The sequence below is a fragment of the Erithacus rubecula genome (assembly GCF_903797595.1).
Source record: "Erithacus rubecula genome assembly, chromosome: 6".
Classification (NCBI taxonomy): domain Eukaryota; kingdom Metazoa; phylum Chordata; class Aves; order Passeriformes; family Muscicapidae; genus Erithacus; species Erithacus rubecula.
The window spans coordinates 9,229,300-9,253,050 of record NC_136688.1 but is presented as its reverse complement, the minus strand read 5'-3'; the positions used below and the strand labels follow the sequence as shown (position 1 = coordinate 9,253,050).

The window sequence follows — 23,751 nt, the reverse complement described above, 5'->3', positions numbered from 1 at the left end:
TTCCTTGTAGCCCCTCCCCATGCCTTCTCCCCATTCTCCCCTCGTCATAGTCCCCTTCCCACATCTCCATCCCAGATCCCTCTCCCCAGACCCTCTCCCCACCCTCCCGCCCCTAGCCCTTCCCTCTCCTCCCTTCCGCTCCCTTTTGCCCCCTGTCCTCCCGTCCGCCGGGGGGCGCCCCGTCCCTCCTGCCCCCGTCCTCCCGCCAGCCAGGGGGCGCCCGCTCCCTCCCCTTCCCGTCGTGCCCCGCGCGGTCAAGGCGGGAACGCGGCGGCCCAAGATGGCGGCGGCTCTGGCGGCGCGGAGCTGCCTCGAGCTGAGCGCGGCCGGCCGGGCCCCGCCGCGACTCCCTCAGGAGCTGCTCTTCGTGCCCCCCGGCATCGCCCCGCTCCCCGCCGGGCGCTACAGCGACAGCGCCGGCGGCTTCTGCTACCAAGAGAGCGCGCAGCTCGGGGCCGCCACCAGGAATCGCTGGGTGCGATGGTGAGTGCACGCCCCCGTCCGCCTTGCCTCGCTCAGAGCCTCCTCATCCACCCCTCTCTCTTCTCACCCTCCTGAGACCCTCCCGCCTCTCAGACCCTCCTCATCCTCATCTCTGCGCTTCTCTCCCCTCATCCTCCCGTCTGTGTTCCCGCAGGAGCACGTCGGGGGACACGGTGGAGCTGGTGGAGGAGTCCCTGGACGTGAACCTGCTGAACAACGCGGTGCGGCTGCGGATCCAGGGCTGCCCGCTGCTGCCGGGCGGCGTGCACCTGTGCGAGCTGCAGAGTCACCTGGTGGTGCTGCTGCTCACGGCGCAGACGGTGCACCGGCTGCTGCTGCCGCACCCCGCCCGCCTCTACCGCAGCGTGAGTGCCGGGGAGGGGGCTGCTCACCCAAAACACAGCGGGAACGAGAAGGAAGTAAAGGTTTGGGGAGTTTGTCCGTGTTTTGCTGAGGAGCTGGCTGGGTGTCCAGCTTGTGTTATGTAGACTGTGGTGGAGTTGAGCTGCTGCTCTGCTTTTACAGAGCCCTTCCTGGTTGGATTGTCTTTTTTTGCCTCAACTGAGAAGGCGGCAGGCTGGTTTTGTCTGGGTTGGAATCTGTGTTTCACGTGGCAGATGGATCCTAAGCAGAGTTTACATCACATTTACCATCTTTCTGTGGATGTGGGTTGGAGCTGGATGGTTTTTAAGGTCTCTTTTGACTGAAACCATTGCAGGATTCTGTGATTCTCCCCATTTGCTCTGAATTTTCCTCTTGTGCCTGTTCCTTACCAGGATCCTCCCTCATCTTGGAGAGCTTCTCTCCTGCTTTTAGAGCTGTGGAGAGTTTTCCCAAGGCATAATCCTAGTTTCCTCTCAGCTTATCCCAGAGATTTTTTTAGTGGAAAAATCATTTTTATCAAGGCTGCAGTTACCATTCCCTCAGTGTCTGGTGATTTTGGTTTTTTTTCCTCTGCCTTAGATATGTGTGCTCAGGGTTTGATGTTTATGGAATTCTCTAGGATCACGGAGTCCAGCCAATTCCCCAGCCAAAGCAACCCATGTCCCCAAGCACCACATCTGCACTGGATGGGAACTCCACCACTGTTCCAGTGCCTGATAACCCCTTCCATGAAGGAATTTTCCCTGATATCCAACCTAAACCTCCCCTGGCACAACTCAAGGCTGTTTTCTCGTGTTTCCCGTAGGAGCTGATAACAGAGAGCCAAGTGCAGTCGGTGTTTACAGATATCAGCAAAATCCACATCAGGGATCCCTCCAATTACTATGTGATTCCCAGTGTGCCAGGGCTGGCTCCCAACTCCGTGGCCTCTGCAGCCTGGCTGAGCAGCGAGGGGGAGGCTCTCTTCGCCCTTCCCTCTGCCTCTGGAGGGATCTTTGTCCTTAAGATGCCTCCTTCTGATACTCCAGGTAAGGATTGGGCGCTACAACCTCTCTCCCATCTTGGGATTTCATTTAATCTTCATTTTGGATTTTGCTTTTGTTTTTGAAGGAAGTGTTTCTGTCGTGGAATTGAAGCAGAGCTCGGTGGTGCAGCGTTTCCTCACGGGCTGGATGCCGACTGCCATCAGGTGAATGCCTGGAGATGGATAAACTGAGCTAATTTTGGCTTTTAGATCCCCTCACCTGGAATTTTTAGCTCAAGTCACACAGGCATCTATAAATACTCCACCCAAAAAAGTTAACGGGGTCACAGGAGCTATCAGAATACGGAAGTTAGGAATGGAATGCAGGATTAGCAGGATCCTGCTGATTCCGTGTGTCTGTGAATATGTTCTCTAGTAATTGGCCTCAAAGGATTTGCCCAGGATGTGGCTCGCAGCCAGCATGGATTAGGGATTACTCTGCCCTGGTGCTGAGGAGCCAGGCCTGTTCCTGATGCACAGAGGTTACGTGGGAATCACATGGATGCTCTGTGTAGAATGGGATTGTTAGGGTTGGGATCGTTAGAGAGACTTTGAATGCACAGCTGAATCATAGGGCCTTTTTCTTGGAAGTGGGAGTGGGTCCCTTGATCCCCTGAGTGACTTTGACCATCGGGGGGTGTTGTCTGGGGACTGGCAGGATCTTTGCTGGGGGCTGCTGGGATCCTTTTTCCACTTTTGGATCCTTCACCTGTCTGGAGATGGGGAAGTGGGAATGTGCTTCAGTTCCACCAAAGCAAGTGAAGAACTGGATGGCACTGGTGTGGGATCCTCTGCCCCATGGATGCTGAAACGTTCCTGATTTCACCCACTGGCTTATTTGGATTTAAGCACAGTGGTGGAACTCCACTGCTTTGGATCTGTGTACGTGCTGTGATTTTGCAATCATGAAATCCTGGAATGGTTTGAGTTGGAAGGGGCCTTAAAGCTCATCCAGTTCCACCCCCTGCCTAGGCCAGGGACACCTTCCACTAGAGCAGTGTCCAGGCTGGGTTTGGACATTTCCAGGGATGGAGAATTCTCTTTGGAGGTGTTGATGTAAGCTCTGGTTTTCCAGAGGCGATGGCGGTCCCTCGGATGTGCCCGTCAGCCTCTCCGTGCACTGCCTGGATCACGACGCCTTCCTCTTTGCCCTCTGCCAGGACCATAAACTCCGGATGTGGTCCTACAAGGTGAGCAGAACCTGGGTTTGGGGGAGCAAAATGAAACCCAAGGAATCACGGGTGAGTGCTTGGTATGGATCTGTCTCCCGTTAAACCATGGCTGTGGCTTCTCCAGGCTGGGATTTGGGTCAATATGTGAGAATAGTCATGGTGTGTGTTTGGGAAGCAAGGGGTTTCCTGCCCGGCCTCATTCCTGGGATAACGGTTGTTTCCAGACCTACTGGAGCGTTTGGGAAGGCAGGCAGGAGCGCTTTGAGGCCCAAGGAGCCATCCCAAATGGATTTTCTCCTGCTTTCAGCAGTAATGAAAGTGTCTTTGTCAACAAGAAGTTAATAAAAGCCTCTTGCTCCACATATTGAGTGCCGGAGCTAATGGAGCAGCACGGTGCTTTCACGGCTCAGCGGCACTGGAATGTGCCGTGGGAGGGAGAGGGAGCTTTATCCTACATGCCTGGGCTCTGGCAGCCCGTGGGATTGGTGGGAAGGGGGCCCAGGTGTGCTGGGAGAAGCCAAGGAGTGGTTCAGGTGAATGTATGGAGCCTTAATTAACATCTCTTGTGGAAAATTCCGGACAGATGTTGTCCAGAAGGGGAAGGAGAGGAGGGAGACGAGCAGTTTCTCAGTCCAGAGTGTTTCCTAAGCCGCTCTCCGATGCCTTTGTTGTTTGCAGGATCAGATGTGCCTGATGGTGGCGGATCTGCTGGAATTCATGCCGGTCAGCCGGGACCTGCGGCTGGCAGCCGGCACCGGGCACCGCCTGCGCCTGGCCTTCTCCCAGTCCCTGGGGCTCTACCTGGGAGTCTACATGCACGCTCCCAAGAGAGGACAGGTAGGGAGCCACAGGCTCTTCCTGTGGGAAGTGGAGTCATTCCCCTAGGACTTGGGTTTGGAAGGCAAGAAGTAGGGAAGAGTTTCACGTGTGACCCTCTGGAGGGGTCAGTGCTTTCAAAATAAACATTTTTCCCCTGAAAGCATTGCAGGGTATGTGTGCCCCAGCCCTGGGAGTAGAATTCCCTGTGTGACTAAGCTGATCCATGAGGGCTAGTTCACTTGTTTACCTCCTGCTCCAAAATTGTGGATGTGCCGTGGGAAAAGGAAAGGTCCAAAGGAGCTGAAAGCCTGGAAATGCTGATGGTGTGTTTACAGCAGGCTCCTGGGAGCGTGTGGATGCTCCTGCAACTTGGGGAGAGCTTTTTGTGGAGTTTGATAAATTTAGCAGGAGGGGAACGACAGCACAAACCAGGCTCATCTGTTGGACAGCTTATCCCTTTCTCCAGGGAATTCCCACATAGAACAAGAGTGTGTAACATGAGTCCTGCTGTCCCATGAGTACTCTGCTCTGGGAAGGATATGCAGAGCTGGGCCTGCAGCTGAGGAATTGGGGGCTTTCCCGCCTTAGTCTCCTTCTTTTCCCACATCTTGTGGTAACTGGCAGTGCTGGATGTGGTGGTCTTACAGTTTTTCAGGTTTGGTGTTTGGAAAGACCTGGGAGTCCTTTGGGTCCAGGCTGAGCAGATGAATGTCCTTGAGGAAAAGGGTGAAGCCAGGATGTCTGTGCAGAGGGTCCAGTCGTGTGTTCACATCACCCCTTTTGTTTTCTGGGCTCTGTTACCCTAGCACCAGCCAGGGAGATGGCTGGAATGAGGGAATTCCCTGACATGTGTTGGTTTAGTCCTTCAGGAAATGATTTATGAGGTGTGTTTGTAGTTTTGTGTCTTCCAGCTGGTGACCACAGAGAGCAACCGCTACAGCCTAGACCACATCTCCTCCCTGTTCTCCTCACAGGTGAGAGCTGGGGCCTGGCCCCCAGGAGGGAGAGGCATGGACTTTGGGATTTAAATCATAGAGTCATGGAGTGGTTGGGCTGGAAGGAACCTCTTTAAAGTTCATCTTGTTTACAATCTCCTGCTGTGGGCAGGGACATCTTCCACTAGACCAGGTTGCTCCAAGCCCTGTTCAGCCTGGCCTTAGACACTTTCAGGGATGGCATAGCCACAGCTTCTCTGGGCAACCTCAGCACCCTCACAGGGAGCAGTTGCTTCCCAATATCCCACCTGAATCTCCTCTTTTTCTGTTTAGAGCAATTCCCCCTTGTCCCATCAATCCAAGCCCTTGTCCAAAGTCTCTCTCCATCTTTCTGGTAGGTTTCCTTCAGGTATTGGAAGGGGCAATTCATTCCAAAGCCTTCTGTTTTCCAGGCTGAACGATTCCCAGAGCCTGTTAAATTCCACAAGGGAATGTTTTGCTGTTGTTAAATACCCACCTTTCTCTGCTGTATGCTGATTTGGGGATAAGAAAGGAAATTGGCTCTTTCCCTCTTTCCTAGGAGACTCTGGTTGACTTTGCCTTAACCTCAGCTGAGATCTGGGCACTGTGGCACAATGAGGAGAACCAAACTGTTCTGAAGTACATCAACTTTGAACAGTGAGTTTTGGGCATGGATCACTGGGATAACTGCAGGAAAAGCCTGACAGAGCTCCTCAACTTAGAGATTTGTACTCAAGCTGCTGGCACATGGAAAATGTGAAAATCCAGGCAGCAGGATTGCTGAAAGTGGAGTTTGAGCGTGGCAGAGGAAGCATTGTGCTTCCCCACAGCTCCTTCAAAACAACCAGGTGGTCCCTTCCAGGAAAAAACATGTTTTGGGGAGATGGTGATGGGAAAGGTCGTCCCTGAATATGAAGCTGAGAGAGTGGGTTGGTGCAGAGCTGGGGAGTTGAAAGTGTATGGAAAATGCTGTAAGTGTGCAAATTTTAGGAGAATTTGGTACTGGTCAGTCTGAGAGTTGCTTGTGAGCTCGTGGGATGGGGAGAATGTTGTTTGAAATGAGGGATTCCAACCTGTTCCATCAGTTGATGGCTAGGAATGGCACAGTTAAACTCTCTGCCAAAATCTGTCCCTTGTCTCTGCACAAACCTCCTGTTTCCACACCCAGGGGGCTGCTTTGCTGATGAAAGGCACAGGTTTGATTCAGGTGGATGTCAAGCTGATTCCAGGTTTGTTTCCTTCCAGGAATGTTGCAGGCCAGTGGAACCAGGTGTTTGTGCAGCCTCTCCCTGAGGAGGAGGTGACGGTCCGACAGGATCAGGACCCCAGGGTGAGCCAGCCATAGAACACCAAAATCTAACGAGGTCACTCAGGAGAGAAAATGGGAATAAACAAAGCCAGGAGTGTGCAGGAAGCCATTCTTGATCCCAGGTTGGAGCAGGGTGTAAACAGAAACACAGATCCCGGGGATGGCATTGGGAGTGGGAGGAAAGACCAGAAAGAGCAGCTTAAATGTTCTCCTCATCCTTGAGCTTCCTTAAGTCATGATCTTTTTGCAGGAAATTTACTTGGAATATCTCTTCATGCCAGGCCGGTTCACTAATGCAGCTATCCAGAAGGCTCTGCAGGTAAGTGAGAGGGAATTTGGGATGCTCTCTGTTCATCCTCTTCCTGGCCCTTTAGATGTGGGGCAGCAGGATTCCTTGGAGCTCTTGCCAGGCATTTTTCATGGGGAGTCCCTGGAGCGAGTTGGTGGCTGCTGGGCTGTGCTGCAGCCACAGTGTGCCCACAGCTGGAGGCACATCCCTTTTTATTTGAATCCAGTTAATTGGTTTTTTCCCTTTGGATAGCACAGCAAGTTGCTGAGCTTGTTTTTCATTCCTGCTGATTTAGCCAGGAGAATGGAGACTCAGTGCCCCATCTGTTTGTCTGGTTATGTCTCGGCATCATGGAATTACTAAGGTCAGAAAAGCTCTCTGAGATGGTGGAATCTGTTGGTTCCATGGTTTCCTCCAACACTGCCAGGACCACCACTAACCCATGTCCCCAAGTGCCACATCACATGGATCTTAAATCCCTTGAGGTGGGGTGGCTGCACACTGCCACACATTCATGTATCCCAAATTTAGCATCCAGACCTTTCTTTTAACACTTCCATCCCACAAACTGCTGGCTGATGCTCTTGTCCTGCCTTTACCTCACTCAGTGCTGCTTCAGCCCTTGGTGAGACTTCTATTTTGCCTTAAAATTCAAGTTTGCTGTGCTGCTTTGCAGATCTTTTCTCAAGGAACTGAGAGGCACATGGATCTGACATGGGATGAGTTAAGGAAAGAGGTCACCTTAGCTGTGGAAAACGAGGTGAGATGGATTTTCCTTCCAGGATATTGTGTTGTACATGGTGGTGTGATGTTTTAGGTGCCAAATGACCCCATGCCGTGGTTTATCCTTTATTTCCTCAGAGGGAATGATATAACTTTTCAAAAAGTACAAGTTTTCATCCTTCCTGCCTGGGGTTTCCTTTCCCTTTGGATTTTTGGAATCCTGCCTGTTCTGTCTCTGCTCCCTTTGATCACCCATCACACGGTGCCCAAACCACCACCATACAGAGTGGTTGCTCATCATTTTGGAAGAGAACCCAAAATAGAGGGATTATCTCCCACATAATCCAAGTAACAATTATTAGGGGTCCTACCTGAGACATCCTTATGTTCTTTTTGTACCTGAATTTCCCTTGTTTCATCCTGTTCTTATTTCACTTGGCTATTCCTGACTCTTGTTTTGCCCCCACCAGTTCCAGGGCAGTGTGACAGAATATGAGTGCTCCCCAGAGGAGTTTTGGCAGCTGCAGGTGGAATTCTGGTCCAAGTTCTATGCCTGCTGCCTGCAGTACCAGGAAGCTCTTTCCCGGCCCCTGGCCTTGCACGTGAACCCCTACACCAGCATGGTGTGCCTGCTAAAGAAGGTGAGGCTGGGTGGTGGAGAGATTCCCTGAACAAGTTTCTCCAGAGGATTTGGGAAGCTCAAGGATTTTCTCTTCACCTTTCAGGGGTCCATGTCCTTCATCGTGCCCTGCTCCTTGGTGGATCATCTCTATCTCCTCTCCAACGAGCATCTCCTGACTGAGGATGATGCTGCCATCTTTGAAGGTGAGAATACATGGAGTTTCTTTTTTCATCTCCTGCCAGGGATGTGGGAGCTTCTATAGAGATCCCTCGAAGAGCTCCTGATCCACAGTTGCATGGATATAGTTTTATTTTGGCTTTACAGGGATACTTATTTTGTGGAACTCGCCATCATGCTCACACCAGCAATTAGAAAATAGTGTCAAGGCTGCCAGTAGAATCATGGAATTGTTTGGGTTGGGTGAAATTCTTCCCTGTGAGGGTGGGGACACGCTGGCACAGGTGCCCAGAGAAGCTGTGGCTGCCCAATCCTTGGAAGTGGGACAGGAAGTGCCAGGGTTTGGAGCAATCTGGGATAGTGAAAGGTGTCCCTGCCAATGGCAGGGGGTGGGACTGGATGGGCTTTAAGGTCCAGTGCAACCCAAACCATTCCAGGATTTATGAAATGTTTTCACACACATCAGCTCTGGAGAGGGGCCGTGCTGTTCCTTGTCTCCAGGAAGTGAATGCCAGAGTATGGAAAATGTCTCATTAATATTGTCACCACAGTGCCCTCTGTGCTTTGCTGGCCCTGGAATGCTGTTTCACTAAGAAAAAGGCAATGGAAAATGTTACCTAAGCTCCACTTTCATGCTTGAGTGATTTTATATATTTTTATAAAGCGGGATTGTCATCTGTTTTGGTTGAGCTTTTTGTGGAGCAGAGGGAAGGAAAGCTGGAGGCCTGGGCTGGATTTGGAAGCCCCAGCAATTCCTGCTCCAGCAGTTCCTGCCCTGGCTGTTTTGAACAGTCTCAGTCTCAAAAAATGGGATTTAATTTAAAATCTCACCCATAAGGGATTGCAGAGCCAAGCTGAGCTATTTTCTCCAGGATGTATTTTTTTTGCACTAATTATTTTATTTCAATTCATGGCTGGAAAAGATCCCTTGGAGGGAATGACTTTTTTTTTTTTTTTATTGTTGCATCATTTTTTTATTTTCCGAATAGCAAAGCCCAAATCTTTCCCTTATCAACTCCTGAGCTTTAATTTATCCTCATTGGTATTGGGGAAGGTTTGGCACAGGGAACTGGGAGCAGTCTGCTGTTACTGGTGATAGGAGCTGTACTAACTGGCTTTTGCATGGTCTTCCCACCTTCCCTTGGAAATCTCTTGGAAAATACACAGTTAGATTCTTTCATTGCAGATTTGGAGATGTCTCGTGATGTTGTCTGTCTTGTCCAGTGCCTTCGCCTGATCGGAGAATCAATTTCCATGGAAATGGCATTCATCATGGAAATGGCTTGCTCCCGCCTCCAGCCTCCAGAAAAGGCTGCAGAGCAGATCCTGGAGGACTTGATAGCTAATGACACGTAAGGAGATGTGTTTTCCAGAAGCTTCTCAGGGTGGCTGAGCTGGGATTGTCCAGAGCCGTCCTTGCTTGACATCCAAGGGCATTTGAGATGTGTGGGCTCCTTGCCCTGTGCTGCCAGGAGGCTTTTCCAGGGATGGGGACCATGGTTTGGTGTTGTGAGCAGGGTCTTCTATCCATCCTAGTGAGCAGAAGAGGGACAAATTCCTGTTAGGTGTGGAAAGAAGTGTGTGGAGACAGTAGGGAGAGGTCAGAGTCTTATTCAAACCCTGTGCTCCAGTGTGGTTCCTGTGCTAACCCTTTCCTTGTGGAATGCCAACTATCTGGCTGTTATTTCCTGGTAGCCTGAGGGAGTGGAATAAATAGACTGGTCCCTGCAGGCACTGTAATAAAACTCACAAGCTAGCCAAGGATTCCAGTAAGGAATGTCCAGGCTGATCAGACACTGATCATCACTGGAAAGGAGTGTGAGGGAGCCCTCTTCAGTTGGAACCTCAGGTTGCCGTTCGTGATGATGAGAGGATCTTTTGAATTTTGCAGGGAAAATGTGATGGAGGATATCCACAGCAAACTGCAGGAGATCAGGAACCCCATCCACGCCATTGGATTGCTCATCCGAGAGATGGACTACGAGACAGACGCTGACATGGAAAGAGGTGAAAGCCTTTCACCAGCTTCTGGGACACACTAGGAAGTGTCCTTACCCTGGGAATTGTTCCATCTGCGTGGCTCCTGCCTCACCTGGGTGGTTTTCCCCGCAGCCCCTCGCCTGGCGCTGCGCATGAGCCTGTCCCAGCTGTTCGGCAGCAGCACCGCGGCGCACGTGGTGTGCGGGGGGGTGGCCAAGATCTGCACCGTGCGCTTCCTCCTCTGCCGGGACCTGCTCATCCTGCAGCAGCTGCTGCTGCGCCTCGGAGATCCCGTGAGTACAGCCCCCGGTGCTGCTGCCGCGCTCCTGGGGCTTGGAAGTCCTGTGGCGTTCTGCTGGTGGTGCAGGGCGGAGCTCTGTCTCTTCCCACAAGGCTGTTGGAATAGCCCGAGGCTTGGGCAGGTCCTGCTCTCTCCTCCAGCTGCTTTTGTCTTCCTAAGCAAAGCAGCCTAATTCCCTTTGTTCCTCGATGAACATCCAGGAAGCAGGAAGCCAATCTGTATTTGTGGGAGGAGGGCATGGATTCCAGCCTCCTGTGTGAATCAGCACACATGCAGCTCTCCCAGCTGTCACCTGTCCCTCTCCCAGCACCGGTGGCAGCTCCATTCTCTGGCAGCACACTCCAAGGCTGCAGTTTCAGCCCCTTGAAAGCTGCTCCAGCCAGAGCAAACAGCCCCCACCATGTTAGCTGTGTTTGGACTGGTCTGGGTCTGTCCCATCAGGTCTGAGGCCACATGAAGCATGGTGTTGCTGCTTTGGATGGACACAAGTTCCCAGACAAGGACAACTTTGTTTAAACCAATATTATTTACTTAGAATTAGCCAGGAGTTTCCTGGTTGAAAATAAATCCCTTTTTCCTGGATAAGGTTGTCCTGGTAGCATTTAAGGTGCATTGCAAGGTGCCCTCTGGAGCTGGGCTCTCCCAGACCATAAGGCATGTTTTCCCACCTTGACATACCTGCGTCCTTCATACACTCAGATTGTTTCATCTCCTGTGGTTCATGCTCTTTGTTGGAGCTTATGGAGACCCTGAGGTTATCTCTGCAGCAAAGCCATGATTTCAGTGTCAGGGGCAGCAATCCCTTTGCTTGAGGTTGGAAAGAACCTTAAAGACTCTTTAGTTCCAAGCTCCTGACCCGGTCAGGGGCATTTTCCACTAGGCCAGGTTTCTCCAAGCACCTTCCAGTCTGGCCTTGAACACTTCCAGAGTGTTCAAGGGCAAGAGTCCTGTGGGTTCCCTGGGAAGGCTGAGTTCCTGCCAGGCTGTTGAGCACCTTGATGATCACAGAGAAGGGACAACACAAACCTCTCTGATTGCCCTTGTCCTGCTGTTGCTCCAAGCTCTGTGCTTTCCTTGCAGATGGTTTTGGGAGGGGGACAGCTCTTCCAGTCCCAGCAGGACTTGCTGCACCGCACCTCTCCCCTGCTGCTGTCCTACTTCCTGATCCGGTGGGCGAGCCAGTGCCTGGCCTCCGATGTCCCTGTGGACACGCTGTAAGTCTCTGCCTGGCCTGGCTTTGATTCCTCCTTAATCCACCTGAAATGCCCTTCCTGGTATGGAAAGCAGGTGGTTGCTGTGGGAGTATCACTCCAGGAGCACTGGGGAGGGTTTTTTCTCCTTCCATGTTCAGAGCTGACTCTGCCTTGTGCTAAATCTGCCCTGCGAGCCCTTGCTGTTCTGTGCTCCGTGGGAGTTGAACAATGAGCACAATTAAAGCGAGAGGCGTTTTGTTGTCTCTTCACTGATGGCTCCTTTCTTCCCTAGGGAATCTAATCTGCAGCATCTCTCTGTGTTGGAGTTAGCAGACACCACGGCTCTGACACCACACAAACTGGGTAAGGTGTCCACGGATCATCAACTCTCCCTTTCTGTTATTTAAGCCTGTCTCTGCCACCTGAGGGAAGTGCTTTATGCAGGGAGCTAATGGACTGTGTGGTTGAATGACCCTGATTTAAGTGGGGATGTTTGTCAGACTGCCCACAAAAAAAAAAAAAAAAAACTAAACAAAAAACAAAAACTAAAGAAACAACAACAAAGAATATTGGAGGATTGAACTTGGATTTTACTCTCAGCTTGAGAAGGATGGGAATGCCTCACTCGGCCAAAAATTTTTCATTCTAACCTTGGCAGCATCAGCCAAACTTACCCCTCATGTACTTTACTGTGGCTGTAGTATCTCAGACCAGGTCTGTCACAGAATCCTGGAATGGCTTGGGTTGGAAATACCTTAAAGCTCACCCAATTCCACCCTGTGCCATGGTAAGAACATCTTTCACTAGCTGGAGTTGCTCTGAGCAACCTGCTGCATCCAACCTGTCCTGCTCTTCTGCCTTTACCAAGAGCAGTGGCTCAGGGAAGCATAAAAATGGAGAAGTACTTACTCAAAATGTCTTAGAAAATGTGGAAATATCTTCCCCAAACATTGCAGCTGATATTTGGTTCATATTTCTTAAGTTTTGCTGCGAGGATGTAACTTCTGGGTTAGTTTTTATTGGGAGAATATAAGGCAGCTTAATTAGGGAAATGTGGGCCTTGAAGTGGTTCCAGAGGGAGGAGGTGAGCAGGGCTGGGAAGGAAACATGCAGGTAAGAGCCTGCTGTGACTAGTCAGCACTTGGAGGCTGAGATACTTCAGAGGGAGCTGGAGAAGTATCTGGGACAAACAAGCAGCAGTGCTACGTGTGAGCTAGGAAAGAGTTCCTCCACTTTCTGACATCGGTGATCCTCAGAGCCCAAGCTCTCCCTGATGGGGAGTCTGGGTCCAGAAGGCAGCTGGAAATGTCAGGGAAGTTGAAAACATCCTTTGTGTGTGCTGGTGTGGTGGGTTATTTCTTGGCTGGCTCATGAGGAAAGTCCTGTTTGGCCACTGTTCTTTGGGGAAAAATATGTGAAGCATAGGGAAGGAGGTGGCAGCTCAGGAGAGGCGTCGGGAACAGTCAGTAAGGGGGGATTTTTGGGGTGCTGGAATGAGGAGGGAGGGAGTGGAACAGCCAGCTCAGCACTCCTTCAGCCCTGTTGTGCTGAAAAGCTGTTACTAGGCTGGGAACAACAAGTGAAGAGAGAGCAGAGCCCTTTTTTTTTGTGTGTTTTAATTGAGCTGTGGTTAATAAACACTGCAGGATGGGGCACTTTGATCTCCTACTGCTCCCTCTGACTTAACCAGACGGCAGGAGAAATCCAAAACCAACAAGTTGGAGTGTGGAACGTGCTTTTGGTTTGCCCTGACTTAATCTGTGCTGTTTGGGCTGATGAGCACAGGACAGGGTGGAAAACCTGAGATGTCTGCTGCAGGCTCTGTGCTCACTGTTCCCTTAATTTGTACTTTTAGTGTCCGGCCCTCAAACAATCGTGGAGCTCTTCTTTCAGGAAGTGGCCAGAAAACACATCATATCCCGACTTTTCCTGCAACCAAACACCTCTTTGGCTGAGACAAGTTTGAACTGGCCCCACCTTATCACCTCAATAGTGGCTGATTTTCTGCCTCTCCTGTATCCTTGGCTGTGAATCCATTGCTACTGAGCCTCCTGCTGTTCCAAAATAGACCAAAATTCCACTCCCAAATTTCCAAGACAAGTCTCGTGAAGGAGTGAGGTTGTTGGCATTAATGGGATTTGTGGGTATTTTAAGATTTCACAGATTTCATCCTGTTTAGGTTCACGATAAAGGATTTGAGTTTTTGACTTTAAGCCCCTGAGCTCTCACTACTTGACTTGGAAGGGTGGGATGCTGGGGGATTTGGAAGGGTAACAGGAGTTGGGGATTAGATGTACTGGTATTTTGTTCTAATATGGATAAATCTTATTACGGAATAATGATTTGTATAAAGAGCAGCTTAATCTTCTCTCCTTTCCCCCCACAAATGGAGCATGAGAGGCATGTTGGCTTCCAGACTAGTTCTCCAAGCTCTCCAGACTGGATTCTGCTGTGTTTCTTAACCTCTTCTCAGATGGCCCAGCAATCCCAGCTTCCTCTTCCCAGAGTGCCTGATGGGGAGCTGTCAGTACACCCAGCTCCAGGTGAGTGCATTGTGCCAGCCCTCTCACACGTGCTGGAAAACTCCCCAAAGCTTCATCTTTCCAAGTGCTGGAGTTCTCCTTTCCCCTAGTCATGAAATCCTGGAATGGTTTGGGTTGGAAGGGACTTCAGAGAGACATTCAGTTCCATCCCCTGCCATGAACAGGGGATACTGTCCACTATCCCAAGTTGCTCCAAGCCCTGTTCAAACTGGCCTTGAACACTGCCAGGAGTGGAGCAGCCACAGCTTGTTTGGGCAGCCTCTGACAGGGCCTTAGCACCTTCACAGGTAAGAATTTCTTCCCAATATCCAATGTAAATCTCCCCTGTTTTAGTTTAAAACCATCATCCCTAATCACTGCTGTCTGATTTGAGACAATGCCCACAGAGTGTTTGATGGGGAGTGATTTAAGGTGAAATCCCAGAACAGTTTGGGTTGGAAAGGACCTTAAAGCTCATCTCATTCTACTCCCCTGCCATGGGGGAATCATCTTCTGCATTTTCTCTTTCATCTGTTTTCAAGAGCATCCAGATACTCAGGTTTGTGCTATTCCCTTTCCATGGGGGAGTTTATTCTCCCAGGGCTTGTCTGACCACGTGATGCCACACTCCTGAAACATCTTTGCAGAGCCTGTTTAAATATCCCAGCAATCCTAGAGCTTGTTGGCTGCTGGTGTGCCCACAGCCTTTCCTGTACCACCTTTGCCCATGGGACCATGGATTCAGAAGGGTATCTTCAGCCCAGAAAGGGCTCATCTATTTCTTAAATGTTCTTATTAGAAAAAACAGTGTGAGAAACACTTGTATCATTCCACCTCAGGCTGCTCCTGGCATCCCATTAGCAGGGACAGTGAACTCCTGATTTCCAGGGGTTTTAGACTGCTGTATTTCAGGTCATTGTTCCTCCACATCTCTCCCTGTGCTCTTGGCAGCTGGAGTTGCTTGTGCTCGAGTTCTGACCTGCACAATTCCTTGTCTGCAGCTCCACGTGATGCTTTATCCCTGTCTGGGCATTCCTGGAGGCACCAGGGCCAGGCAGGCTGTTAGTGATGACCTGTTTTTCAGCAGAAGCTTTTATCCTCCCAGCCCCTTGTACCTGGGGGCTGAATCGCTTCCTTTTGTGTTGGTGCTGAGAAGAACTGAGAGAAGAATTTCAATTCTTCAGAGCTTTTGAGCCAGGAAATGCCAAGATTGGAGCAGCATCTTCTCCCTCCTGGCATATGTGCAAGCTTTGAATCTCCCTGCATTTCTTTCGCCTCACTGGTGTCTCTTCAGGCTTTTATCTCCACACTGCCCAGCTCCTCCTCCTCCCCACTGCCTTCTGTTCCTCTCCCTGATCCCAGTCAGTCACGGAAACTTGGATTAAGTGCCTTGACCCCAGGGAGATAACAGCAGCTTTGCTGTGAGCACGGTGACCCAAACTTTAGGGGTACAGGAAGCTCCTTGCAAGGACCAGGCAGGCACAGGGACAGTCTGGTGACAAAGCAGAGGCCTGGGACACGGGCCAAACGTCTCTGTGTTGCTCATTGTGTGTGACAGGCTGGAGCAGGATTTATCCCTTGTAGCTGCTAATCCAGGCAGTGAATCCAGGCTCTGGATGCGTCACAATGTGGTTTGGGGAGGACTCATGGCCAGGAAAGGTGAGGCAGGAGGTGCTGGTGGTTTGTGCACCTGTAGAGGTGACTTGACTTCCAAATCCTGGTTTTTCCACCCAGTTCCTGCTGAGTCTCATGGCCCTGCTAGCAGGACATGGCTGCTCCTCCACGGACGATGAGGATGCTCTGCTGGCACAGGCCCAGGCTGGGTCATCTCCCTTTATCTGTGCCCTCAGTGCCATCCCTCCCACATGCTGTAATTCATGGGCTTCCTTGGCTGCTGGCCCTCTCCCACACAGGTGTTCCCTTCTAGCACCTGCCTTGCCCATTGTACTGCAGCCTTCACTCTGCCCTCCACGTCCTGTGCACATTTCCCCTGCAGCTCTCTCCAACAGGATGTAGGAAGAATCCTGTCTTATTTTTGGGTGTGTTGGGAGCTGTTTCTGAGATGGTTCATACAAACACTGGAGCTCTTTAGAGCGGTTCTTTTTTCCCCAGAAGCATGTGGGGGATACCTCCCCCTTAGAAGTCTGAAGCAGCTCTGCTTTGGAGAGCTGAGAGAGCTGGGGATGTTCAGCGTGGAGAAAAGAAGGGTCCAAGGTTGCCTGGGAGCCTCTTCCAGTGCCTAAAGGAGCTCCAAGAGAGCTGGAGAGGGGCTTTGGACGAGAACCTAGACTGACAGGATGGGAGAATGGCATCATACTGAGAGAGGGCAGGGCTAGATGGGATATTGGGAAGACATTCTTCCTTGCAGGGTTGCTGAGGCCCTGGCACAGATTGCCCAAAGAAGCCATGGCTGCCTCATCCCTGGAAGGGTCCAAGACCAGGCTGGACAGGGCTTGGAGCAGTCTGGTCTAGTGGAAGGTGTCCTTGCATTTCACAGGGACTTGGGTCTGGATGGGCTTAAGGGGTCCCTTCCAGCCCAAACCATTCCAGGATTTCATGATCAGTGCATCCAGGGGACTTTAGGGCTGGAAAGGCCAGCCCTTGAGCTGGAGAAGCAGGATTTGTCTAAGCACAGTAGCTAAAAGGGCCACCAAAAACTTGCTGGTCCTGGGTGCCTGCTGATCACAAGCGAACACTGACCTGAATCCAAACTCCCATTCCTTCTCTCCTGTAGGAATACATCCGACTGCTGCAGCCATGGTGCCACGTGAACATGGGCTCCTGCTGCTTCATGATGGGCAGGTGCTACCTTGTCATGGGTGAAGGGCACAAGGTGAGGCCTTCCCTCATCTTCCTGGGGCCTGGGATCTTTTCCCTTGGGAGGGAGGAGGTGCACAGGAAACATCCTTCCCAGGCTCTGCCTCCTTTGGGAAAAGATGGGATGGGAACAGCATGGAGCAATCTCCTCTTATGAAGATCTCACAAGCTTGGGACTGGCAGTATTGTCCCCTCACCTGTACAGCAGGTGGAACAGTCACCTGGGGGGACAGTGAGCTGATTCCAGGTCTGCTTGCAGGCTTTGGATTGCTTCTGCCAAGCTGCCTCTGAGGTGGGAAGAGAGGAGTTCCTGGACAGGCTGATCCAGCCTGAGGAGGGTGAGGTGGTCTCCACGCCACGCCTGCAGTACTACAACAAGGTATGGTCCTGAGCAGGTAAACTGGCACCAAATCCTTCCACACTCAAGAGGGAATTCCTGCTCAATCCCTGGCTTTGGGGGAAGTGACTTGAGCCTCAGCTTTTGTAATGTAAAACATCTGTACTTTCTTTACTTTGTCTGTGGGTAATGACAAGCTGAGTATATGAAATTTAGGTACTTTCCACCTATTGGTTTCCCAATAGCTAAGGACTTTGTTATCCAGCAGAAAAAGGCAGGATGAGATCCAGCTGCTAAAAGCAGAAGCCAGACATGTCCAGGCTCGATGCAAGATGCTGCCTAAGGCAAAGGTTACTAAGCTCTGAGGCAAATTAAAATGAATAGGTTTAAATTGAGATAGGATCTTCCTTCTGCATAATGCTGTGGTTCAGATAGGCTGCAAGCCTAGAGCTGGGCTCTTGGGGAGGGATTCCCTGGATTTAGAATGCAGAAAACTAATCATTAATGCTGAAATGCTTCAAAAATCCTTCATGCAGAGAGGTGGATCCTCCAGAGAAGCCATAACCTGGTCCTGTTGTGCTGGGATTTCATCCAGATCCCTGCAATTTATGCAAATACTCCCTTTTGAAGTCTAATCCCTTAAAAATCTTTAGAGGCAGGAACAGCTCCTAAAAAAACCCCAACAAAAACCCCTCCTGCCAGCTCTTTAGTGGACTGTACTCCTCCCCCAGGTCCTTCGCTTGTTGGAGATGCTGGGTTTGCCGGAGCTGGTCATCGAGCTGGCCACCCTGGCCATCATGGAATCAGCAGATGACTGGAGAAGCCAGGTGCAGCCACTGTTTCTTCAGGAACCTTGTCCACAGGAATTTATTGCTGGTTTTATAACTGATTTGTGCTGTTTTCAGGCTACTTTGAGAACCTGCATCTTCAAACATCACTTGGATTTGGGGCACAATAGTGAAGCCTATGTAGCCTTAACACAAAATCCAGATCCAGGCAGGTAGGTGACAGGCTTATGCCTTTGTTGGAGGTCCATGGTCCCATTTTTCCATGAAACTGAAAGGAAAATGACACTTTAGGGGAGGGCATCACTGCTGTGTTAATATGTAGGGGTGGGTTTAAAAATTAGAGTTCATTTTTGGATGTTCATCTCAAGGACATCTGGGATTGGAACCCTCTCAAAAGAGGAAAATGGGAGGAAAAAAAAAGGGAAGAGACTGAAGGATCATGTGTAGCATTCTGTGTTTAAAAGCTATAGGAGCCAAGTTGATTTTGTTTAATAAACGGTTTAGCATTTAGTTTTTAGTTTGGAAAGATTTGAGTTGGTTCTAAGCCAGGAAAAAACCTGCAGAGCTTATCCGGAAGAAGGAGCTTGTCACGAAGCAGCTGTTTGTGGCTTAGATCCCGGGTTTATTCCTGCTCCTGGGTTTATTCCTGCTCCTCCAAAGGGTTGTGCTTCCCTCTGCAGGCAGCTGGACTGCCTACGCCAGCTAGTGGTGGTTCTCTGCGAGCGGTCCCAGCTCCAGGACCTGGTGGAATTCCCTTACGTGAACCTGCACAATGAGGTAATCCTGTGCTGAGATCACAGCTTGAGGGGGCACAACCCTCCCTTCAAAGGGATTATGGACCCACTGGAGTCTCTGTGTGCTGCAGGTCGTTGGGATCATCGAGTCCCACGCTCGGGCTGTGGATCTGATGACTCACAACTACTACGAGCTGCTCTACGCCTTCCACGTGTACCGGCACAACTACCGGAAAGGTAAAGCTTGGGATGGTGCCTTGTACCTGCCCACCCTCCTGGGACACCCTTTCCCTGCCCCTGCCAGGTGTGAGGCCTCTCCAGGCTGTTGGCTGATGCACTTGTCCCTGTTCTCAGCTGGAACAGTGATGTTTGAGTACGGCATGCGGCTGGGAAGGGAGGTGCGGACACTCCGAGGGCTCCAGAAACAGGGAAATTGTTTCCTGGCTGCCATTAACTGCCTGCGGTTGATCCGCCCGGAATACGCCTGGATAGTGCAGCCAGCCTCTGGAGCTGTGGTAAGATTGCTGAGCTTCCTGAAAAGGAGCTTCCAGATGCTTCCTGATGGGATTGGACTTCTTCTTCTTCTGCTCGTGGCCAACTATCTTGCCCTGCTCATCGACCCTCTCCATGATCCTTGTGCCATTCCCTCTTTTTAGGGCAGGGGGGAAGCAGAATAACTTTTGTGAATATATCACCATGTGTTGAAGGCAGCAAATATTATGCAGAGTGAGAACGGCTGCACTACCAGTCCAGAGAAGAGTTAGTGTAACAGGGGTTGTGTTTCAAATCCCAGTCAGGACTCAGGAAGGTGGTGGCTGCAGCCACCTGATCCTGATGTTCCTGATAGCCAGGGATAAAGTAACCTGAGTTCCCAAGGGACTGCACAGCTTTCCTGGTCCAAATCAAGGCTTGAAATGGAGAGCTCTTGTTAGGATTTATCCTATCAGTAATTTATCCTTCAGAAACCAGGTGGATGTAAATCATCTTTCTGCTTTTTCCTGCAGTACGAGCGTCCGGGAGCGTCTCCGAAGAGGAGCCACGATGGAGAGTGCATGGATGTTCCCAGTAAGTGCCCAATCCTGGTCCTTCTCATTCCTCTGGAGTTTCCACAGCCTCCCTGCAGCTCCCATGTGAGCTGGGAGATGGCTCAGGGTAACTCCTGCCTCCACCACATCAATAATTCGTGGTATTTTAAGGTCATTAACTCTCCCAGTGTCTCCCAGTTGCAACACTGCCACTGTTCCCCAAGGAGTACAGCAATTTCCCCAAGGGAGCAGCTGTTTCCCAAACTCCTAACAGCTTGATGCCTTGATGCCTTGACAGCACTTTTTTCAGTGGAAGAAACTTGTAATTTAAAACAAAGCCAGCTTTTTGAGGCAATTTCTAGATGTTCAAGGCTGTTGATGCCCTTGGAAATCCTTTCAGGAATAAGCTCTGCCTGTTTCTATCACAGCCCAGGATGTGGGATCAGGTTATCCTCAGTGTTCCAGGAGGAAAATTTAAGGTCAGGTATTTTTAAACCTGCTTTTTCTGAAGAGATTTTTTTTTTTTGTTTGGTTGGGTTTTTTTTTTCTTTTTTCTTTTTTTTTTTTTGGTGGCTTGTGCCTAGCAGGCAAAGCAGCAGCTGTTTCCAAATATTATCTAACATCTGGAGGAGGAGAAGCAGGAGGATGGTATCAAGGACATAAGCACAGTCAAGGGAACAGGGAAGAGTCAGCAAGTCTGACTCATTCCTTTGGTGCTTTTTGGGGTACAAATCCTTTTAGGATGGCAGAGGGATGTAGAGATGTTTTTTAGTGGAAGGTGTCCCTGCCCATGGAAGTGGATGAGTTTTAAGGGCCCTTCCAGCCCAAACCATTCCATGATTCCATGACATTCTGCACAGTGCCCCAAAAGCCCTTTCTGAAGTACTGAGAGCCCAGTGTCCATCTATTCCAGCCACTCGGCAGATTGAGATCCTGGAGCTGGAGGATTTGGAGAGGGAATGTTTGCTGGCGCGGATCCGGCTGACCCTGGTGGAACGCGACGTGTCGGCAGCAGCTGTGGCAGGTGAGGAGGGTTCAGCCACTCTGTCCTGTCCCAGAGGCAGACCCAGATCAACCAGGGACCATCAAATTCCCATCCCTGCCATGAAATCCAGCCATTGACTTCAGCAGGTTCTGTGATGACAGGAGAATCAGTTTTCCACCTTTTTTTGGCTTTTTCAAGCTGTGGTGGTCTGCAGTGCGTGGTGGGATGCGCTAAGTTGGGACAAAAAAAGGCATTTTGGAAATCATGAAAGCATAGAATTATTAAGGTTGGAAAAGACCTCCAAGATCATCAATTTCAACCTTTTTAATTGATGAATAATTTATTCTCCTGGACAATCCTGCTTCATGGAACGATGTTAAAAAGTTGTGAAAGTTGTTCCTTTCTGGGAAGCAGGAAGGTATAACTCTCCCACCCGGAGTCTTTTAGTATCTCTGGTACAAGTTACACAACATGTCCACCTCTTTCCCCTCTAAATGTCAGGAGGAGGTGACTTCCCAGCACAGGATTGCAGGGAAAGGATGGAACAGCTGCTTTGAGGGCAGAGTGGTGACGCAGGCAGCCGAGTGCTACAGTTTCTGTGCTGGCAGAGCTGATGCATTGTTTGCTTGGATACAGACCTGTGATGAGGCTGTCCCCTGCCTAACCTCGATGATCTTGGGGATCTTTTTCCAGCCTTAACAATTCAATGATTCTAAACAGCAGCAGCATTTGCCTATCATGTATTGCTGTGTCCCTCTCCAGTTCCTCTTCAGCCTGTGCCCCATCAGGGACAGCTCTGTGGGTCACAGCTGTTCTGTCCAGTCCCTTCAGGAATAGCTCCTGGGCTCATGGAATTCTCCAGAGGCCAGGACAGCCTCCAGCCATGGATTGAGGAGTACTGCTGCGGGGTGTTGGAGGCTGTTGGCGCCCTGCTGCTACATCTCTCAATGAGTAACACCGGGCGAGGCCCTGGTGAGCCCTGGGGTGTTACTGGGGAGGCTTTACCTGCTCTTCCTCCCCTTCAGGCAACTCCACACCTGAGGAAACAGTGTCCCTGCTGGTCCGGGCCGGGCTCTTTGACTCAGCCATCACCCTGTGCCAAACCTTCAAGCTGCCCTTGACGCCCATCTTTGAGGGCCTGACCTTCAAGTACGTCTGGGTGCCCTCCCACCTCAGAGGACACAGGGCTGGGGGGATGCAGGGGCTTGGGCATGGAACTTGCCCAAGAGTCTTCTTTCCCTGCCAGTCCAGCCCATTTGTTCATTGGGAATAGTCCTGCAAGGGGTGCCTTTCATGGTAGGGGGAAGGGGCTGGGCCCTGGAGGGACCCACCTTCCCATGGCTTTTGGTCGTGCAGGTGCATCAAGCTCCAGCTGGGAGGGGAAGCAGCACAAGCAAAGGCCTGGGACTGGCTGGCAGCCAACCAACTCTCTGCCCTAGTCACCACCAAGGAGTCCAGGTAGGTTTATCTCCCAGCTCGGGAGGAGGAGGAGGAGGATCTGGAGACAGGATCCAGAGTGCAAATCCAGTGGGTTACGAGTCCTTAAAACCCCTAAGGCCACAGCTCTGGGCACAGCATGAGGGGAGAGCTGTGTTTCCACCCTGTCCCTACATCACCTGGAGCACTCCATGGCCTCAGAGATGGGTCAGGAGCTGCTGGTGTGTGTTCCACGGGGAATTATTTCTTTGCAGTGCCACAGATGAAGCCTGGAGGCTGCTGTCATCCTACTTGGAGCGTTACCCATCCCAGAACAGCTTGTACCATCGCTGCGTCATCAACAAGCTCCTGGCACACGGGATACCTCTGCCCAACTGGCTCATTAACAGCTACAAGGTGAGAACAGGGAGACAGCTGTCCCCAAAAACCCTGAAATTCCAGCTGTCCCAGAGCTGGCCGATCACCTTCACTCCAATGGACACCTGCCAGGTGCTCCGTGCACGGTACCATGGCTCAGAGCAGGTTCTCTCAGCGTGGTCCTGGTCCCAGTCCTGGTCACATAGCCTGGCTGAGTTTCCCTCTTTCTGGCAGGAAGTGGATGCTGCCGAGCTGCTGCGCCTGTACCTGAACTATGATCTGCTGGAGGAGGCTGTGGATTTGGTCCTGGAGTATGTGGACGCTGTTCTGGGCAAAGGGCACCAGTATTTTGGGATCCAGGTGAGCTCACCCACTGTTGGGATGTGGCAAGATGTTCCTTGAGGGGCATGATATAAGGGTTCCTGTCTGTTCCAGGTCCCTCTGTCCCCAACGTCTCCCACCATGTGGCTTCCCTACACTGCCATTGACCAGCTGCTGCAGGCCCTGCGGGAGAGCAGCGCCAGCGAGAACAGCGTCGTGGTGGGTACCCAGCTCCCAAACACTGGGATGGGGGGATGGAGTGCGATGGGTGGTGGGACAGGGTGGGAATCCCTCCTGACTCTTGCCTCTTCCAGCTCTATGAGAAGCTGAATGACAGGATGGAGCACTACCAGCAGAAGGTCAGCGTGGCCACCATGGAGCGCCTGTACTGCCAGCCCTAGTCCAGGTGACATCCCCAGGAGCGTCACCGTCCCAGCCCGTGGTGCTGGTTTTACCCATTGTTTTTCCGTAAGGATCCGGTTCAGGGAGGTGGAGTGTCAATGGGCGTGTCCCCCCTTTGCCCCTTTTGTGGGCAGTGGGTGAGCAACAGAGCTGTGGTGTGTGGCCATGATGCTCCCTTGATACCTGCCTCCTCCAGACATGGAACTGTTGGGAATTTCTTTTATTTATTGGTATGTTTTTGGATCAACTTTAATAAAATGGAAGTGTTATTTGAGGTGTGCGTAAGGATGTGGTGGGAAACGCGGGGACTGCGGTGCTCCTCTCCAGGGATCATTCCCATACCAACCTTGTCCTAGGGCTGGAATATAGGGCAGGATGGAGCTGTAGGGCCCTGGGGAAGGATGGAGCTATATCCCCAGTGGATGTAGCTCAAGGGAAGGGGATATAGATAGGGTAAAAAGGGGCTATAGCCCCCAGGAAGAACTGTAGGATTGTGCTATAGGATAGCACGGCAGCACAGGGCTCTGGGACAGGGTGGGGCTCTAGGATCAAGGGACAGGACCCTGTTACAAGGCAGGACGGAGCCGCTCATTC

The 23,751-nt window shown here is 51.1% G+C and overlaps 1 protein-coding gene across 2 annotated transcripts; it reads left to right on the top strand.

The window, feature by feature from the left end:
* The first annotated feature begins 137 nt into the window (after nt 1-137).
* NUP160 (nucleoporin 160) lies at nt 138-23,429 on the top strand. Of its 2 annotated transcripts, XM_079308972.1 has the most exons (35): nt 146-483; nt 638-848; nt 1,673-1,895; nt 1,978-2,056; nt 2,967-3,081; nt 3,742-3,900; nt 4,779-4,856; nt 5,398-5,495; nt 6,084-6,168; nt 6,398-6,466; nt 7,113-7,196; nt 7,630-7,800; nt 7,885-7,984; nt 9,145-9,310; nt 9,850-9,965; nt 10,071-10,231; nt 11,320-11,453; nt 11,725-11,795; nt 13,288-13,447; nt 13,906-13,975; nt 16,689-16,787; nt 17,031-17,150; nt 17,840-17,935; nt 18,014-18,108; nt 18,577-18,673; nt 18,762-18,867; nt 18,985-19,145; nt 19,635-19,695; nt 20,569-20,679; nt 21,666-21,789; nt 21,997-22,098; nt 22,332-22,473; nt 22,669-22,794; nt 22,870-22,974; nt 23,070-23,429. In XM_079308972.1, the coding sequence occupies exons 1-35, from the start codon at nt 281-283 to the stop codon at nt 23,154-23,156; spliced, it is 4,185 nt and encodes a 1,394-aa protein (XP_079165098.1). In that variant the 5' UTR covers nt 146-280; the 3' UTR covers nt 23,157-23,429. The 2 variants fall into 2 exon arrangements, with proteins under 2 accessions (XP_079165099.1, XP_079165098.1); XM_079308973.1 differs by lacking the exons at nt 20,569-20,679; nt 21,666-21,789; nt 21,997-22,098; ... (2 more) ...; nt 22,870-22,974; nt 23,070-23,429 and adding an exon at nt 20,056-20,401 and having other exon boundaries at nt 138-483.
* Nucleotides 23,430-23,751: the final 322 nt, after the last annotated feature.